At 43.7% G+C, this 21,307-nt stretch overlaps 1 protein-coding gene across 1 annotated transcript in view; it reads right to left on the bottom strand.

The window, feature by feature from the left end:
• Positions 1-19,485, bottom strand: part of CNN3 (calponin 3) — a 47,193-nt gene extending 27,708 nt beyond the window's left edge. Inside the window, exon 1 of the mRNA XM_088446814.1 lies at positions 19,299-19,485. Within this exon, the coding sequence (XP_088302940.1) occupies positions 19,299-19,355 (57 nt within the window). The 5' untranslated portion in view covers positions 19,356-19,485. The remainder of the gene's footprint in view (positions 1-19,298) is intronic.
• Positions 19,486-21,307: the final 1,822 nt, after the last annotated feature.

The following is a 21,307-nucleotide window of genomic DNA, read 5'->3' as shown; positions in this document are numbered from 1 at the left end:
AGCCCTGTTTCCTCAGGTAAAATGTAACCTACAATTTACAATGTCTTATTTATTCCATTACAGCATAGGACTGGCATGCCAATTACATTTTCTAATGCTCCTTCAGCCCGTCAGGTGATAATGGCGATATCAGAGCAATTTGAACCTCTCATTACTTTCTTCTGTCCTATAGTCTCTAAGAGAAGAGCTATTTATCAGTAGGACCCTTCACATGTATGCAGGTACACGACGTATATAGGACCATGTCCTATTCAGAGTACTGCTCCTATATAGACCTTAAATGGTCAAGCAAAGAGTCATTACCTACTGCCGATTATACAACGGCAGTAGGTAATGACCGGTTCAGCCGGCGTACCTAGACTGCAGCAAAGGTCTCAGTTTTGGTATTTAGTGCTCCCCACCCTAACAAGCGAAGTTATCAAATACCTCCTCGTGCATGGCTCCATATGTTAGCCATTGACAAAACTATTTTAGTATTCAAAAACACATTCCATGCTAGAAAGCAAAAACCACAAAGAAATGTATCATCACTCATCTACAGCACTTCCCACAACCCCCTCTGCCTGGTGCCTCAGTCAGCTTTCACTGGAGTGAGCGAGCTAAGGTGCTTCTGATCAGCAGAACTGGTCATATAGCTTTTTAACTATTTCATGTTCAGAAAAGAATAAAGAAGCTCTGTAACTCATCATGTAATCTCCCAGAATAATCCAGCCAGATAAAGAATAAAATGTTAATTCTGCACTACTTTAATCTTGTGATATAGAAAAGGAGTAGAAATGAAAAAAAAAAGTCATGTAATACACAAAGACAATCTATTAGTAGTATTGGATAGAAATATAAAGCTCTACGGGGTTGGTTTTTTTACCAGTTTAAATTTCCATTACAATATACACTAAGAGGCAACATGCAACCCTATAACAGATTGACGTGATGGGGGATTGCCCTGAGTACATCTTCAGGATTCATCATTAGGATTGAGAATTGGTGGACATTTCTTGCAAAGCATGACCTGCAGCTAACAATGGAAGATTTGCCACATAAGTATAAATCATCCTGCGCAGAATAGTTGCTCAACTTTACCAACATCAAAATAGATTTTGTTTTCATATTATAATAAATAATAAATACCCTTATAATTATCCCTTAAGTGTCATCAGCAGCCTAGAATATATGCACCATCTAATCCCATGACCAGATGCCATTGTTTACCTTGCCTAGAGCAGCATGGGCTGACCCCATTGTCAAACACAAATATTGAATGTAATGTATTAAAAAGACAAAGCATTAAGTTCAAGAACTTTCCCTATTGAAATTTAAGTAAACTAAATGCATACTAAAATTATAACCGTTTACCTAGGAAATAAATCAATTCAGAGCTACAAGGTTTTAACATTTCTTATGATTAACCACTTAGTTTTTTTCAACAGTAACCCTTGCCTGGCTTTTACACAAAGTGGTCATTTTCTAGTACGGAGAAGGACACCACTTTTCCCCAAAACAGCCTGAATTCTTTAAGGCATGAATACAACAAGGTGCTAGAAATATTCCCTAGAGATTGTGGTCCATGTTGACATGATCGCATAGAGCTGGGTATGGGATACCGGAGGTCGGGATGCCACTATTCAGAATCCCAACAGCGGCACCCGGACAGTCAGAATCTCGACACCCTTAGGCAAGTAAGGTAAGACTAACCCTTACCTCTAACCCTCCCCGATGCTTAACCCTAACCCTCCCTCCTTAGTGCCCAAGCCAAACCCTCCCTCCTTAGTGCCCAAGCCAAACCCTCCCTCCTTAGTGCCCAAGCCAAACCCTCCCTTCTTAGTGCCCAAGCCAAACCCTCCCTCCTTAGTGCCCAAGCCAAACCCTCCCTCCTTAGTGCCCAAGCCAAACCCTCCCTCCTTAGTGCCCAAGCCAAACCCTGCCTCCTTAGTGCCCAAGCCAAACCCTGCCTCCTTAGTGCCCAAGCCAAACCCTGCCTCCTTAGTGCCCAAGCCAAACCCTGCCTCCTTAGTGCCCAAGCCAAACCCTGCCTCCTTAGTGCCCAACCCTAACCCTGCCTCCTTAGTGCCCAACCCTAACCCTGCCTCCTTAGTGCCCAACCCTAACCCTGCCTCCTTAGTGCCCAACCCTAACCCTGCCTCCTTAGTGCCCAACCCTAACCCTGCCTCCTTAGTGCCCAACCCTAACCCTGCCTCCTTAGTGCCCAACCCTAACCCTGCCTCCTTAGTGCCCAACCCTAACCCTGCCTCCTTAGTGCCCAACCCTAACCCTGCCTCCTTAGTGCCCAACCCTAACCCTGCCTCCTTAGTGCCCAACACTAACCCTGCCTCCTTAGTGCCCAACACTAACCCTGCCTCCTTAGTGCCCAACACTAACCCTGCCTCCTTAGTGCCCAACACTAACCCTGCCTCCTTAGTGCCCAACACTAACCCTGCCTCCTTAGTGCCCAACACTAACCCTGCCTCCTTAGTGCCCAACACTAACCCTGCCTCCTTAGTGCCCAACACTAACCCTGCCTCCTTAGTGCCCAACACTAACCCTGCCTCCTTAGTGCCCAACACTAACCTCCCCCACTGCATTCGGGATGTCAGCGGTTGGGATTCTGGTGACGAGGATACTGATGCTGTCGGGATTCCGGCGCCGGCATTTCAACAGTCGGCATCCCGCATGCCGGGATGCTGACTACAACCTGATAGCATCGCGCAGCTGCTGCAGATCTACCGTTCCACCAGACCCCAATGGTGCTGTATGCGATTGAGAACTTGTGACTTTGTAGACCACTGCATTCTGACCGCATCCTGACTGAGGGCCTGATTCAGAGCAGCTCGTAAGCGGCCGCTCGTTCGCTCAGAGCGATGTTTGCCCAACTGCGCATGCGTACGGATCGTTATACGCATGCGTGAACCAGTCAGTGCGGTCGAAATTCATGTGCTCGCAAAATAGCGAATGCCTGATAATTTGAGTGACAGAAAGAGGCGTATGTGGGTGGTAACGGGGGAAGGTGCTTGAAAACGGGGAGTGGAGATCCGAACGCAGGCGTGCTTAAAGGTCAAAACGGGCGTTTTATGGGTGTGCATAATTAAAACAGCAGCGTCATTGACCACGTCACTGGGTTATTTTATAGTCAGAACTGCTCGCAAAATTGTGGTAGGAAAAAACAACCCCAAGAATAGCGAGCAGTTCATACCCTGGTCGATGTACTCGATTAATCTAATAAATAGCGGACATGACGTAGGATGCGAGCGGCCAGGGGGCGTATTTTTTCAAAAAACGACCGCAAGTTTGGTTCGCTCGTTCAGACCTAGAGGCGTGAACAGACCGCAAAGAGCGAACGGTTGATTTGAATAGCCACCCCTATTTTCTGGACGAGCGAGCGCTAATTGCATCTGGCTCTGAATCAGGCCCTGAGTTCAGTTTACTTCAGACTGCTGGGATTGCGGCGATCAGAATACTGGCACCAGCATCCCGACTGCTGGAATCCCGAAGGTAAGTACTGGGGTTAGGGTGAGACTGTTTTTTTTTTTACAATGTCAACTGTCCGGTTTTGGTGAGCCTGTGCACAGTACGGCCTCAGTTTTATACTCTTAGCTGACATAAGTGGAACCAGCTGTAGTCTCATGTTGTACCATCACCCCATTCTAAGCTCAAATGTGCGGTGCTCGAAATCCCAAGAGGTCAGCAGATACTGAGAATGCCCTGCCCTCCCCCGCATGCACGCACGCGCACACACCAATAATTCCAGTGTCAACATAACTTCGATCACATATATTGCCCATTACGGTACTTGCTCTGAACAACTGAACCTCTTGACATATCTGCATGTTTTTTTTATGCATGGAGTTTCTGCCACTTAATTACTTAATTAGATATTTGCATTGACAAGATGGTGTACCAAACACAGTGGCCTCTGTGTGTATGTACTGTTCTTATTTGCCCATGCCAGATAATGTACTATGCTGTATAAATATACAGCAGGGCTGCCTAATTGGCCTTGGGTGGTCAACTTGCTGCACTCCAGCTGCTGTGAAACTATACATCCCAGCATACACTGCCAGGTTTGCTGTGGAGCATGCTAAAGTTTTGGCAGGGCACGCTGGAATGTGTAGTTCCACAGCAGGTGGAGTGCCAGAGGTTGCCTACCCATGCTCTAAACCGTCATTATTAGCACCACAAAGGTTACAGGCGACATGACGGGATTTGAAGCATTGAACAGAATTTTTTTTCTGAGCTCTTGACTCTCCAAACACAGCTGAGATGTTCAATGAAAAAAGAAAAACAAACAGATTTATAGCAGTGCTTATTCAGCAACAATTGCAGAAACCGCTCTGTATACACAAAGAGTGGTTGACCAATCACAGCCGATTTTCTAACCACTGGCCGGTGCACGTGAAAACAAAAGGATTCTTCTGCTTTGTGCCAGATCCTCAGCTTCTTTCTGATCTGTAGATGCAATGTATGAGATACTACAGACTGCAAGTGAGTACAGGGTATGCTATCATTTCCAAGTTTTCATTACATCCAAGCAGCAATAGAGGACTTCTACCCCTTTATATGCAGTGCCCAGTGACTTTACTTTGAGTACTTCAGAAGCAGATTGCCAACCACGATTTCTAAGATAATGGTGCGTACACACGGTACGATAAAAATAAACGATAAAGATATCGTTCATATCGTACATTTTTTTGTGCCTTACAACTCTGAAACGACCAGCGATACGCGGGCACGATATAGTTATCGTCCATCGGCTGTGCATGCAGGCCAGCATAGTCCAGGTTACATAGGGACCCACGATCAGCTGGATGATCGATAATCTGATAAACTGCACAGTGTGTGTATACACTATATCGTTTGCCCGAGGTTCAAGGGAAATCGTTGACATTCGTTTAGAAGTCATCTAGTGTGTACCTAGCATAACACTACCAGTCAACAGTAAAATGAGACAATATTACTGAGTAGTGAAGTAACAGGTTAGAGCAGAGGTTTCCAAATACGGTTCTCAAGATTCCCCCAAACATTCAGGTTTTACAAATTTCCTTGGTTGAGCAAAGGTGACTTATTTAGTATTAGTAATTAATCAAATCAAGTGTACAACAAAATACAGAATCAGAAACTACAGTACATTCAAAAAGCACAAATGCAATAATAAATGCACAAAACGTAATAGGAAAATTAGAGTGGTGTGCAGTACAGAGCATGCAAGGGACATAATACAGAGGGCCTGCTGGTGAGTGTTTGCAATCTAATGGGGAGGTGTAGCACTGAGTGTACATGGCCCAAACATCTCTGCATAGAATATCATCTTTACTGGGGACAGTAACCTCTACCACATACTTTCATCCAGTCCCAAAGTCTTCACTCTTTGCGATTATATTCAAACACGCATTCAAGAAGTGCTTAAATTAAAAGTGACATTATTTAAATTCAACCATTATGAATAGAAAAAAATAAATAAATAAACCTGTACTTGATATCGTGTGTGTAGGTAGATTACATCATTCTAATTACACTATCTCCCTTATAAAACTGATCAAAGTTAAATTGTCCTTTTTAAACAAAGAGCATTGTATCTGAAAAGACCTTTCAACTTAAGCTGGGAACACACTATACAATGTATCCTACAATATATTGTTTTGATGTAGATCAGCGAAGGCACAATCAGCCGTTCAGTGAAGGCGCAATCAATCATCTGCAAACATGTTGAGCCTGACGAAATCGTCAGGTTGTGCAACATATTCGTACGATGATGGTCGTTTAGACATCTAACGACTTTCAAATGATATACTGCCGGGGGCGAGTATACACTTAGCTGGGGCTGGGGGGGGGCTGGGGGTTAGGTTTAGGGACCCCCGGGGGGACTTAGGGTTAGGCACTAGGGGGGAGGTTAGGGTTAGACACCCCCCCTGGGAGGCTTAGGTTTAGTGTGCGGGGAGGGGGTTAGGGTTAGGCACACCTAAGGGAGGGTTGGGGGGGGGGGGGGGGGGGGAGGAGTAGGGATAGCATACTTACCTGCGCTGTCTGGATTTTCACCCATCGGGCTGCTGGCGTCGGGATTTGAACCGCTGGGCTGATGTCCGGCGGTCATTCATACGGATACCATCACACCTATATGACCGGATCAATTATCAAATTTCTACTATAATTCCTACTTACCAATGACCACTTTACTTTCCTAGTCTACTTTTACACTTGCTTCCCCCCCCCATTTGGCGTATCAATACTGCACGTCCTTAACTATAAAAAATAATATCCAACTTTTCAGCAGGTCATAAAAAGTTAAGGATATGTGAATCTATAATGAATTTAATGCAAACATAAGTCAAGAAGCAACTACTATTAATTATTATTTACTGTCTATTTGATCGTCTTTACTGGAGAACGAGCAGATTAACAGTTTTTCACACGAGTACTAAATGGAAGATTCTGCCCAGTTTCTGCTGAGCAAGCAATTTGCCTGACCAGGCAGCAAATCACAGGGTGAAATTTAATCTGTTTTTTTAAATTGAGAGGACTAGCTCTTTGTAAATGCAGCAATTAAGGGCCTCCTACACACGAGCTTGGAGAAACCACATGCAGAACCATTTGCTTTGTTCATGCTTCGAATATCACATCAGAACCATTACAAATATAGCTGTAAAAAATTTTTTTATATATATATATATACATACATACACACACATACACACGTAGTGGCTGAAGAGATAAATGTTACAGTAGAGAGAAGATAACTACCACTGTTTCATCCCTAGAGGAATCTTTCTGCTTCGAATTGCTGATAAAATAATATCCATGCCTCAATAAATTATGCCTTAACAATGACGAGTCAATAAGACCCTATGCATAGATTGTCAAGCATTTTAGTAACTGTAACACAACCCAGCTGTTACATACAGGACAATAGCCCTATCCACTTTACAGTCAATGTAGTCTACAAACCAAGTGGCACAGATAATTACTGCATGTTACTTAGCCTTATGATTGTATCCTTTCAAGGCACCAAATTACTTTGCCGTGACACCCAATAGGCGAAGTAAACATTAATAGGAACATCATTGCAACCAGGATCCTCTCGCCTTCTCTCTGGGTACACTCCTAGCAGCTATATATCTGCAGATGATGGTTGTCATACACACTGAACCACCATCATCTTCCATCTGGCTGCGGGTCCCGCTGGCCGGGGGTCGCACTGCAAACCCCTCCCCGCGACTGCCGCTGCATGTGTATGGGCGATTGGCCGATCACCCGTACACACAGCACGATGGACCGATACGGCTGCGAACGACGCAATACGTCTGAACGACATTCACAGACATCAACTGATCAGCCAATATATTTGTCAGTGTGAATCTAGCATAAGTTTAATGATGTTTTTACAGAAGTTCAATAAACAAGGATAATCTACTGATGACGCCGTGTGGGTGACTGATAAATTAGAACATATAGTATACAGGGTCCAGCACGTGAATAACATTTCAGGGCATAAATTAATTACATTTGCCACAAAAATTCAAACAGTGCATCAAAAAGCACATGCATGCACCGTTATACTTATCAGATAGTCATTGAACCCAATATTCAACTTGAAAAATAATTTTATATCTTACTACCTTATAATGTAATTTAGTGTTCAGAAATGTTACCATGCTTTGCCTTTTTCTGACAGGGATTACAGTATGTATGCACGCACAGGAAATGCACAATAGTTCCGTGCTGCCCCGTGTATACAGCTAGTGCAAAACTGGCAACACAGCCAGGGTGGTGACATAAATCAAGATCATTAATTTTGTCTAGCAATATAACTAGTGGTAAATGAGGTGGATTGTTCTAAAGAGAATACTGTAGTAGGTTTTAGTTTAGTGTTGATGCACAAAACAGAAAAACCCACTAGTGCGTCATTTAGTCATTACTAATGTAATATGAGCTTAGTGAAACTGCACTGCTTATACTATCCATCTCAGGCACTGACACAAAAGCAGTGAGCCACAGGCTGGCACAGTACAGTGTACTACATTCAGAAGACCTGTCCATCTAATCCCTCTTCACCCTACTACTTCTTCCCCCTTGGCATAGTCTCATACAGGTGTGCCAGCTTTTTTATCATGTATATATCGCTGTACAGAGAGAATAGCGGGAACACTACTTATGGCATATCCATAATAGGTGCAGGGTGCATGGTGCATACAGACCCCTTGGTCCAGGGGGTGCCCACACCACACACTCATATAGTTACACTCACCTCTTGGGGACTGCGCTGCAGAATAAATCACTGGGAAAATGTCGCAACCACCATTTTCCTGGAGATTTCCGCATGCACAGTAGAGAAGTCTCTGGGAACATGGCGTTGACGCCATGTTCCCGGAGACCTGAGCATGCAAAATAGCACAACACCAGAGTCTACTGCACCTTAGAGACGAGGAGGCCCATACTGAGCCTACACACGGTCCCCCGACACTCTTAAACCACTCCTGTCTGCCTGCAAGTACATTCAAAGTGATCTGCAACACAAAAATCTATGAAGTAAACTTAAAAGTGTGATTTACCACATTTGTACACAAATAACTTCACCCAGGAATGTAACTTTACTTAAATAAACGTAATAGGTTTTAAAACACCGGCATCCAAGACACATTAATCAAATGTTTAAATCCAAATTTTAATAAAATCACACAGGTGGTTTAGAAAGCTAAGACCAGCATGCCGCAGCAGTCTAAAGCTAGGATATGCAAATATACAACGACATAAAATAAACATTGGGGTAGCGGTATATTAAGAGACGCCAGTGGCATAATACATAAAACACTGAACAAACACCAGACTGTCACACAGGTTACATCAGAAGACTGCAAACAATTATAAAGAAATACAAGTAATTCATCTCCTCTAATATACTGACTAACCAGGATGAAAAAAAATTTTTACACAGGCTTTCTTGTTTGTACTTTTTTGGCTGTATATATGGGTACGGGAGGCAGACAGGTTTAGGGTACAGACACCTGTCGGTAGGTATCCTAACCCTCCGCGGTTACTGAACTTCACCTCCCTTCCTAGTGCTTAAAGTGAACCTCCCCCTTAACCTAACCCCCCCCCCCCCCCCAACCCCTCGGAATGCCGGCATTGGTGTTCTAAGTGCCGGCATCCCCTGTGCCGGGATACTGAAAAACCCATGTATGTATGTCTGTTTGAGATTATATATATATATATATATATATATATATATATATATACACACACACACACACACACACACACACACACACAGATTAAGGCCCCTGGTCTAATATGCATATTCCTATTTAAAGTTTTTAAAGTATACATGTCACTTACACATATAGGATAAACCAGTACTTATGAGAAATGTGGTTGATCTTCTAATAAACAGAGAAGTGGAAAAAGGGGAATCATACGGAAAAACAAAACTAAAATGTTTTTTTATTAAATAGAAGTGATTGTATATTAAACTGTCAACAGCATATTGCCAGCAAGCTACACCCCTTGTTGTCTAACGGCCCTTTCCACAAATACTGGTTTATACATCAATAAGAAAACCTCCAAGATAATGTATACAGAAGCATCTACAGTGGGTAAAATAAGTATTGAACACATCAACATTTTTCTCAGTAAATACATTTGTAATGGGGCTATTGTAATGACATTTTCAGAAAGCAATCCTGCCCCTAGCCAGTGCAAATTAATATAAGCTTGGCGGGAGAATCGGTGTCGGACTGGGGTATGAAGGGCCCAACAGGGAAACGTAACTGAAGGGGTCCGCCTAAGGGGCGTGACCAGCCAATTGGTAGGTGTGGTCATTAACTGGAGGGGTGTGGCCAAAGAGCTTTATAAAATTAGAGATAAAAATATTATGAATGGCGGCCAGTTTATTGCAGACAGATCTAGCAGTCCAGAAAGTTCCCAAGAATGTTGGAGAGGGAAGAGGGGAGATGTAGCAGGATTACCGGCAACCAAGAGAAGTAATGAGGTTAGTAGGAATATGATGTAGGAGGAATATTTATAGGTGAGGGGAGTATTATGGAGTAGGTACGTGAGAGGATGTAACTTAAGGTAAGTACACACAGTATGATTAAAATGGACGATATTGATATCGATCATATTGTTAACGTTCATATCATGCATTTTTCGGTGGCCAACTATAGGGACCCGCGATCATGGCCATCGTTGATGGGTCCATGGTGTGCTGGATGTTCAACAATGAACATCCAGCACCCCCAGAAGATCGTTATCGATCATGCCGTGTGTATGCACCATAAGGGTAGCAAAAGATCATGAGAAAATTGTACCAGAGAGTAGTAAGGTGGAGGATGAGCTGGTTAGGGGGAGGTGGAGGAGGAAAGGTGCAGAGGAAGCAATTTGGAGCAATGCAAAGTAAAGGGACATAAACAGAAAAATTAATTAGATGCATGGTTGTCAGGACTATGCGCTAACATACCTGTGCTGCCATTCTACAGTCCTCCAAGGGAGAACTCCCCCTGCTCTTAGTGAGAGCGCTTTTAGGGCCCAATTCGGAGACAGACACTATGCCGATGCCGGACACAGTGGAGAGATTTTTTTTACTGCGTACTCATCCAGGTACAGAGTCACAGTAGCGATTTCAGATACATGGATGCAGAAGTGTACGGAAAATGGATTGGGCATTCCTTGGCGGTGACAGGGAGGTGGATGGTCAGATAGATGGAGATGGTCCGTCTTATGGCCGTGTCCTCTGAAAGGTCGCTGAAATGGTTCTGTACACAGACACACTTAGGGCCTGATTCAGCAAGGATCGCAAATGCAATCGTGGCTGTGATTACGTATGCAGTCTCACTGCGATGATATGCTAATCAATCGCAGCACAACATAAGGACGCCCACCTTACTCCAGGGGTTCCCAAACACACAGTCCTCAGGGAACACTAACAGTCCATGTTTTAAGGATAGCCTTACTTGAGCACAGGTGACTCAATTTACCTCAGTTATTTTGATTTAACCACCTGTGCTAAAACATGGATATCACTAAAACCAGGAATGTTTGTGTACCTTGAGGACAGAGGTTGGGAATCACTGCCTTACACACATCCGTAATGTTTAGCAAGACTGCGAAACCTCCCGCAAACAGCACTTCCTGTCAATCACTCTGTGATGGGTCTGTGTAGACACTGCGATCGCAGTAGATAGTTCACGCACGCACGATGCATATGCATGCACAGAACGTAACAATAAGCTGATTGCGATCCTTGCTGAATCGGGCCCCTAGTCGCTAACATTGGAGCCCATACTTAGTGATTCTGCGCCTAGCATGGGGCTGGTGCAAGCTCCTATACAGCAAGATGCACCAAAAAATATTGCAGTGTTTGGGAATGCTCTAAATGTATGTCCCTGTCCTTGCACATTCACACACGTGTGTACACCAGAAGGGCTTGTAGCGGCATTAGCATAAAATCAGACGTGTGGCTGGCAAAAAACGCTGCCTCCGACTCTAAATCAGCCACTCATCTTAAGTAATATCCCTGCCATATGTGTAGCTCTTGGCCACTAAGCTATCAGTATAAGGGGTCTATTTACTAAAATGTGTTAGGAGATAAAGTGAACGGTGATGAGGTACCAGCCAATCAGCGCCTAACTGCCATGTGCACAGTCTGCACCAGAAGTTGTTCCTCACAACCCCCTACTCACCCCTGGTGGCAGAAGTATTGTCCATTGTGATAGTGAATTTAGATCTTTACTTTCTGGTGCCTGTGCTTGGCAAGCCCCCAAGTGTGACGAATTGAGGGCATGTCACAAGAACAAGCCCTCGCCGGTCAGCCAGGCCCTCTTTTCGGGTGCAGAGACTCCCTGCCCAAGCCATGCCCCATCTTCAGTCTAGCGGGAACACTGCTTATAGAGTATCTATAATAGGTACATGGAACAACCATGTCCCATTTTCGGGAGTGTCACTTTGGCACTTCTTCCTCAGACGGGTCATGGACTACCCTGACCTCCCCTCCCTAAAGGACAAATATTACTAACCTAGGCGCCAGGTGAGTAGTGTATGTCCCGGTGGGAAGGGGGCACGAAGTAATCCATGACCCAGCTAAGTGGAAAGCACCAAAGCAGCATCCCCTCTGCCAGCTTCGACGCACGTCTTTAGCTGTGAACAAAGAGCCGCAAGTCCAGTGCGAGTTCAGACCAAGAGGGTCAGGGCAGACACTGTTAGAACATCAACTGCCCCCTCTTTGGTTGAGTCAAATTGCTGAAAAAGTTAAATGCACCAAAAATATATTCTATTAAAAAGGACAATCCTTTTACAATGATGAATATGTATAAGCAGATGGAATTTATAAATAGCTAGAAGTCTAGCAGCTGGTTGCCCTCAGTGGAAATAAGCTTGCCCCTGGAATGTTTCTAACTTTGATCAGACAGCTGAGTTTTTATGTTTTCCATGGTGTAAATTTCCTTTGATTTAACAGATGAATATTTTCCCATTTAAGGTAAAGCTGCACAAATAGATCGCTCTAATCTATGTTACTATATCTGAAATGAAGGGAGATGCTGCTACATGTAAACAGAACCAATGAGGAGATAAGGCAAAAATGATACAATGACACTTACAGTAGAGGATGAATAGACTTAGGTATAATATACTCCCAACACCTGACCTGACCAGTGCTATATGGGTACTCCCAGTTCCAAATAATTCACTGTGACCACTTCCCTGTTTTACAGCTTGGGCCACCTCCATCTCCAATCTACTGACCATGCCACACACATGGGCCACATTCTACACTCCTGCCAGAGTACACAAGTGCCCTCACCATTAGTTCTCGCTGCAACCGTCTACTTACCCAGCACAGGAAAACTCAGGCCCACATCCTCTGTATTCTAGTACAGGTTGAGTCTCCCATATCCAAAATGCTTGGGACCAGGGGTATTTTGGATATCGGAATATTCCGTATTTTGGAATATTTGCATACCATATTGAAATGTCTTAGGAATAAGGCCCAAATCTAAACACATAATGCATTTATGATTCATATACACCTTATACACACAGCCTGAAAGTAATTTTATACAATATTTTCAATAATTTTGTGGCTCAAACAAAAGGTTGTGTATATATGCATGAAATTCGTTTATGTTTCATATACATCTTATACACACAGCCTATAGGTCATTTTATACTTTATTTTTATCATTTGTGCCTTAAACGAAGTTTGTGTACATTGAACCATCAAAAAGCAAAGATTTCACTATCTCAGTCATGCTAAAATTATTCTGTATTTTGGAATATTTCGTATTTCGGAATATTTGGATATGGGAGACTCAACCTGTAGTAGGTAACAGTAAGGGCAGCAATGGAAGAATACATTTGCCAGACTTGAATGTTCGGCCCCTTCCTATATCTATATTGTACTGTGCACCTATGTATTTATATTATATATGTATATATACAGCCGTGGCCAAAAATTGAAAATGACACAAGTATTGGTTTTCACAAAGTTTGCTGCCTCAGTGCTTTTAGACCTTTTTGTCAGATGTTACTATCATATACTGAAGTAAAATGACAAGCATTTCATAAGTGTCAGGCTTTTATTGACCATTACATTAAGTTTATGCAAAGTCAATATTTACAATGGTACCATTCTTTATTCATGGCTGTATTCTTAGGCAAAATTGTTTGTGAGTGAGCCCACTCCCTTGGCTGAGAAGCAACCACACACATGAATGGTCTCAGGATGCTTTACTGTTGGCATGACACAGGACGAAGACTATTGGAGGATGGCCTGGTATCAAGAAGGGCAACAAAGAAGCCACTTCACTCCAGGAAAAACCATCAGGGACAGACTGATATTCTGCAAAAGGTACAGGAATTGGACTGCTGAGGACTGGGGTAAAGTTATTTTCTCTGATGAATCCCATTTCAGATTGTTTAGGGCATCTGGAAAAATGCTTGTCCGGAGAAGGAGAAGGTGAGCACTACCATCAGTCCTGTGTAATGCCAACAGTAAAGCATCCGGAGAACATTAATGTGTGGGGTTGCTTCTCAGCCAAGGGAGTGGGATCACTCACAGTTTTGCCTAAGAACACAGCCATGAATAAAAAAATGGTACCCACCCACACATTCTGACAAACTCCAAGCATTGATTAGGCAAGAATGGGCGGCCATCAGTCAGTATGTGGCCCAGAAGTTGATTAACAGCATGCCAGGGCGAATTGCAGAGGTCTTGAAAAAGAAGGGTCAACACTGCAAATATTGAGTTGCTACATAAACTTAATGTAATTGTCAATAAAAGCCTTTGACACTTATGAAATGCTTGTAATTTTACTTCAGTATACCATAGTAACATCTGACAAACAGGTCTAAAAACACTGAAGCTGCAAACTTTGTGAAAACCAATATTTGTGTCATTCTCACAAATTTTGGCCACAGCTGTACACACACACACACACACACACACACACAGTACTATGCTCTCTAATGTCATTTTAGGAGTAATGTGTGACCCATGTACCGGTACAGGCATTTATCTAAAGTTTAGACGGTTTACACATCCAATGTAAGGTACTCCCTTGAGTTTGTGGTTTCAATTGCAGATTGCACTGTGTGGCAAATTAGGGGACGTCGCATGAAGGAAAGACAAGATAGGTGCGCAACGCCTTGTAGAAGAATGGGATTTTACCAAGTAGACATACAGTTTGCCAACGGTCATCCTGTGCTAAAATTTACATTATCGGCCTCCGGTTTCCGTAAGTAAAAGATAATAGAGGCTCAAAATATTCCATTTGTGATGCCATTCAGAAAACTTAATACATAAGAACATTGTCTAATTAATTATGATTTTATTGTCTTGCTTTTCACTTTCTGTCCATGTATTATCATAAATGTTATAACACCATGGACCATATTATTTGGATTTTAACTTTATATAATTTCAAGTCTGTACAATGTATAAACTGGTACTGAACTGTTACACATTTGTTTACAGCACTGATCATGTAAATGGATACAATTTAAATATTGTTTGTTAGAGGTTTCTAAAAGGTGCAAGTCCATATAACTATGTGTGTATCTGTATTTAAAGATCTTAAGGATTGAAAAAAGGGGCAGGAGACCCAAAATGATCAATTGTAATACATAACATAACATAACATGATGGCACTGTGATTAGCATTACTGTTTCATAACACTAGGCTAGGGGTTCGATTTTGTGTTTTTTGGGTTTGTTCCCACAGTCCAAAAACATACTGGGGTATAAGCTTATGTGATGATTACATCTGCTTTGGAAGCTCATTGTATATGTTATTTATATATTTATTGTTTCTTATTTTTGTTTTATTAAAATAATATTAATTGCGCTCCCTTGGTGGAACTTCTCTACTTGATTAGATTTATATTTTTTGTCAATAACAGCTTTGCCAAAGCTGGGAACTGCATTTTTATTACAATTTATGTGGATATATAATTATTATTATGGTGGCATAGGTTATATTGCGCTAGGGTTTAATCTTGTTGCTTTGGAAGGAGGCTGCATAATGTGTTTGGACTACATACAAGTACATTACTAACAATTATATAAATTTAGAATGATCTAATAAAGGCACAATGTCATTACATTTGTAGGGCGCTCACCCTATGTAAATCGCCAGGAGACAGCTTTAACTAGTGCCATCTGACCAAAAATATCTACTTGCATTAAATTGAATGCATTTCAGTTTATTTAACATTAGTATAATGCATATAACTGTATCCAACAACTCAACCTTATTGTTTCCTATGTCAGATTACACACTCGAATTTTATTTGCTTTGTGTGCATTACATTAGTGTTGTGGTTTTCCCTATGCCTCCTGCTCTATTGCTAATTGCATGCACTGAGGTTAATGGTGTGACCTCCAATGACCTCCTAAATGCAGAAAGAAATTCTAGCGAGAAACCTCATATCAAACACGTTTAGATTTAACTTAAATTTGAAACCCAAATCAAACACCAGCATGAATGAGATCCAAGTGTAAAAATATAAAATTTATTTAAAGCAAAATTTAATGAAAACTTTTTTTTTTTTTTTTTTAATTAAAAATGACCCAACCAGGAGGAGGTCTTCATTGTAAACGGAGGAGTGGGGAAGCATTTAGCATTATTCTGTGGAATTACCAAGTTTCTTCTAATCATAACAGCCAAGAAATGGGAGTACTCTTGTTTAACAGTGTGTCGGATGTCTACAGACAGTGGAGGTAGTCATTTTGTGGGGTTTAACAGTAGCCAAGGGAAAAGCATCTATCAGTTTTCTAGGAACTAGTGACATCATTGGACCATGTGGAACTTTGTGCCTTAGACCTCAGTGATGTCATCAGTTACCAGTGACAAGATGTGCTGAACCAATATTCTGCCTACTAAATGACTGCCTTCACTGCTCAGAGATGAATAATGATAGGTGCACTTTAAGCAATATGGGTACGTATTAAAAACAAGTCATTAAACTATTATTTAGGCTCCATCCTGCCACCCAAGTAAAATAATTCAGATGCACCTCAAGTGTTTACCTCTCCTGCCTGTGTATATGGTGAATATAAATAAAAACTGCTCAGTAGCAAGGGGCAGTCTGGTAACGAATCACAGCAGGGATAAACTACACAAAAGACCACCGCTGGGACATTTTGATTTCAAGATCCTGTTGCAACTCTCCTCAGACATGAGAAAAAAAAAACACAGTAGCAGCAAATTTCATGGGTTTCAGTAGGATTGAAATGAAAAGAATCAACACCAAACATCCTCAAGGGAAATAGGATAATCCCCAAAGTTCATTAGATTGTGACACTGGCATTATAAACACCTCTGAGAAACCAGTCAGGTACCCCAGATGGTGGACACAGAATTTCAAGCCTAATTTTGGACATGGTGATCCAGAACTTTCCTGTCTTTGTTCTATTTCCAAAAAGAAATTTTGTTCACTTAAAGGTGCAATAACTGTCATATTTGAGACCCAGGTGTCTTCTAGTCTCCACAGGGTTTAAGTTTTAAACGTCTGTCTCCTTGCATGATATGCGTATAGATTAAGTTTGTAAATAACTTCTTGTGCAGACACACATATTACTTTGATGATAAACAAAGGATTAGAATTGCCAAGTGTACATTGCTGCTTTGCAGGATTTCATTTTTACATAATTAAATATTTCCCTTTAGTCGTCATCTGGTCACATGGCCATGATATAAAACATAGGCAGCACTTTTATTTAGAGTTGCGACACTGCTGGAGGGGTCTACGATGACAGCAATCGGTCACTGCATGGATTTACACTGTAAATGTCCTGAACATCAGATTAAGAACGTAAACAGTTAAACCGATGAATCCTAAAGGACTTCTTACAATTTAAGAATGAAAGAGGGAACAACAAGAGCAGAAGGGGTTATTGAAATGTGGAAGCCAGCAGCAAGCCTTTGTGCTCCTGCTGCTGGGCTGGAGATGCTGGAAGCGGACAATGAGTATTCTGTATGTAGAGCCCACACCATTGGACGCTTCCCCCTGCCCAGAAGCCATGAGGTAATGCCCCTGGAATGTGATGGGGGAAGGGGTGGGAGAGGGGATTTTATTTTATTCCCCATGAATTTTCCCAGACTATGGAGGCAAGGCTAACCAACGTCCACCAGACAAGCAACACCTTCAGCTTCCTGTACAAAACACTGCACAGAGGAAACTTAAAGGAAGGTGCTCATCCATCAGGTCATCTTCTACTGACGGGCAATAGCTGCTAAGTTTTGGGTTTTTAAGTGGAATTGTTGCAGCTCTAACGTGACAAATAACTTTTACATTCTGCAAAAAAATCCAAAGGCTGCTATAACCCACCGACTGTGAGAGGGTCTTTGCCAAAGGCAAAGCACCTAAATTTCTAGAGAGGACATGGGTGTAAAGATAAAGATAAATAAAGTGCTTACAAATGCAATCCTGCAGCTGTGTGGCTCTCAGAGAGCACATAGTACGTAACTTTGGGTGCACAGAATATGGATTAAAGGGCTCCAAATGGTACAAAGAACCAAAAGGCTTAAATACAAGAGAGAAGCCAAACGCCTCATCATTGTAATTCCAACATTCATATAACCTATTATTATTATTATTATTATTATTAACAGTTATTTATATAGCACACACATATACCGCAGCGCTTTACAGAGAATATCTTATCATCCTATAGATTGTAAGCTTGCGAGCAGGGCCTTCCTACCTATATATCTGTCTGTTATTACCCAGTTTTGTTCTATTAATGTTTACAATTGTAAAGCGCAACGGAATATGCTGCGCTATATAAGAAACTGTTAATAAATAAATAAATTCACATTTGTCCCTGCCCCAGTGGAACTTAGAATCTACTGTATATTCCCTGCCACATGCTCACAGACATACACACTACGGTAAATTTTGTGGGGAGTCAATTAACCTACCAGTATATTTTTGGAGTGTGGGAGGAAAGCTGAGTACCCGGAGGAAATCCACGCAAGCACAGGGAGAATATACAAACTCCACACAGTTGGATTTGATTCCCACTACAGCCCTATGACCTCAGTTCTGTGAGGCAGTAACACTAACCATCACACCTATGGGATAATATAATATAATATAATAACACACACATATATCACACACATATACACACACACATACACACACACACGTGATAGGCCATACAATTCATGAGCTTGTATCCAGAATCTCAGCAATAAGGGACTTCAAGATCAGTTACAAGAAAATGGAAAGAAAACACTACACCCCCTCTTACCCGGTTATACAATGCACGTAAATCAAAAGCCTTTCTCCCCCTTACAGTGCAGCAAACCCTTATGAGGGGAGTGTACTAAATAGATAAGATACTTTTTTTTGTTATATATAGCAGAGTAGAACACTGACCAAGACTGGTGGTACAGTAAGACTGCTGATAAACAAGTGTGACAATACAATGGGGCCAGTAATGGGGGGGGCGGGGAGTTTAAATTTGCGTTTAAGCAAACTGCAATAACAATGTTGATGCATAATGATTAGAGCAACTACATTCTGCAGATGAGCCCCATAACGGGAGGAGCACCCAGAACAGCGTGCAGGGTGTGTATCCAGATGCAGCATATGGATAACCCTCTGCACACTAGGAAGGATGATACACACATGCAATAACCAGCATATAAGGTGAAGGCGATTATATATTATGTGACACGGACTCCACGCGTGACCAGATCCCGGATGATAGGTGCCGGGGTCAGTGGGGAGAGGGAGGGGAGGGGGGGGGGAATCACGGTGATCCTGCAGACACTATAACGGTCCAGCTCCATCAGATCCTTTGCAGTTACCTTGTTTTTGACCTCAGCAGAGAGTCCGTACGCCGGTCCCTTGTTAAAGTTAGACATGGCCGGTTCCCCTCTCTGTGTGATGTGCAATACCCGGGGTCAGCGCTTCTCAGTGCAGCTGCAGCGATAAGAACGATCCAGCGCGCACAGAACCTTCCAGCCTCTGCTCCCAACAAGGAGCTCGCCAGTGGGCGTGTCTCCCAGGAGATGGGCGAGGTTAGCGCTGGTCGCAGGACGAAACCCACACGACCAATGGAATGATGAGGGGCGTGGCTAAAGTGAAAGTGCAGGATGGAGTGTTTGTTACACAGGGAGACTGATATTAACCCGCTGACTGCGGTGAAGTGCTGCGTGCTGCTCTGCTCCCTATGGAGTTTCTGTGTCCTCCTCCAGGAATCGAGATCCAGTTTAAAGACCAGGGGGGGAAGCCTTGGAGAGAGATAACGTACCAACCAATCAGCTCCTAACTGTCACTTCACAGGCTGTGGTCCCCATTTATCAACAAAGGCAAATACCAGCGCAATTTTTCGTTTAGTATCACTGTGATACAAACGAAAAATCCACTGGTATTTACCAATACTCACCCCTCCAGCGAGGTCCTCCTCGTCTGCGATGTTCTCCGCTGGACTGCTGGCAGCCTAACACTGCCAGCAATGGGGCTCCGGTCTAATGCGCATGCGCGACACTCTGGCTGTAAATGTGAATGACACGGGGACCCAGCAGTGCCTGGAAGCATTGGCAGACCTATGGGAGACCAGCAGGGACGCTGAGAGGGGGGGAGAGCAGGTACAATTGTCTTGGGCTTCCAGAGGGGCCCGGCGGGGTCCCGGGTCTGGCACCGCCCACCCCTCCCTCTTCACTATCTCCCAGCACACATTGTGCTGGGATGCAGTGGGAGATTGCTCTGGCTGCTGCTTAGCAGCCGAGAGTAATCTCCTATGTCTGAAGGGGGGGGTGATCATACTGATCACGCCCCCCTCTGCCTTTGCGCCGGGTTGAGGGGCTCACAGCGCCCCCTCCCAGGCGCGCAGCGACGCAAATGTATGGTTTTTGTTTTGTTTTTTCTTCGAGGGGGTGTTGCCACGCCTCCCGCGATTAGGCCACGCACCCTCTTTACCAGGGCCCTGCGGCGCTCTCAACGGCCCTGGCCACCAGGCTCCAGCACTGATGGGGCACCTCCTCCATTGCACACAATACAGTGTATTCACTCCACTTAGGGCTGTAACAATGTACCTGGAGTGTAACGTCACAGCACGTCCAATACATGGCATCTCTTCCTGGCCCCTGAGAAACCACCATACACTAATGGAGAGCTCAGTGTCAGACCATCAGCTGCTGCCCAGTGGCATCACAAGGGGGGCGGGGGGGCGGCCCGCATCGGGTTTCACCCTTCAAGGGGGTGACACCAAAGAGCAACGCGCACACACCCGCGGGCCGCACCCCATCCGCACTCCCTTCCCCGGCACCACCGCACCCCGCCGCTGCCTGGAGTCACTCACCGCGTCCAGCGTACAGCGCCACACACAGACACAAAGCGGCCTGTGTGTGGCTCTGGACACCGGCCGCGGTGACGTCATCACGCATGCGGCACGCCGGAGGAGAAGAATAAGAAGATGCGCGCCCGGACATCGTGAAGAGGGGTAAGTACTATTGCACAGGGGAGGGGGCACAGCATAAGGGGCGTTACTGGGGGCACAGTATAAGGGCACTACTGTCTGGGGGCACTACTGGGGGTACTGTATGGGGCACAGTATAAGGGCACTGCATAGGGGCACTACTGGGGGTACTGTATGGGTCACGGTATAAGGGCACTGCATAGGGGCACTACTGGGGGCACAGTATAAGGGCACTGCATAGGGGCACTACTGGGGGTACTGTATGAGGACACAGTATAAGGGCACTACTGTCTAGGGGCACTGCATAAGGGGAGCTCCTGGGGCCGGGCATTGTATAAGGGTCACTACTGGGGGCATTGCATAAGAGCACTACTGGGGGTACTGTATAAGGGCACT

This window comes from Taudactylus pleione, unplaced genomic scaffold, assembly GCF_031769625.1.
Source record: "Taudactylus pleione unplaced genomic scaffold, aTauple2 ptg000406l, whole genome shotgun sequence".
Taxonomy (NCBI): Eukaryota; Metazoa; Chordata; class Amphibia; order Anura; family Myobatrachidae; genus Taudactylus; species Taudactylus pleione.
The sequence above is the reverse complement of the archived record's forward strand: the minus strand, read 5'-3'. Positions and strand labels throughout refer to the sequence as shown.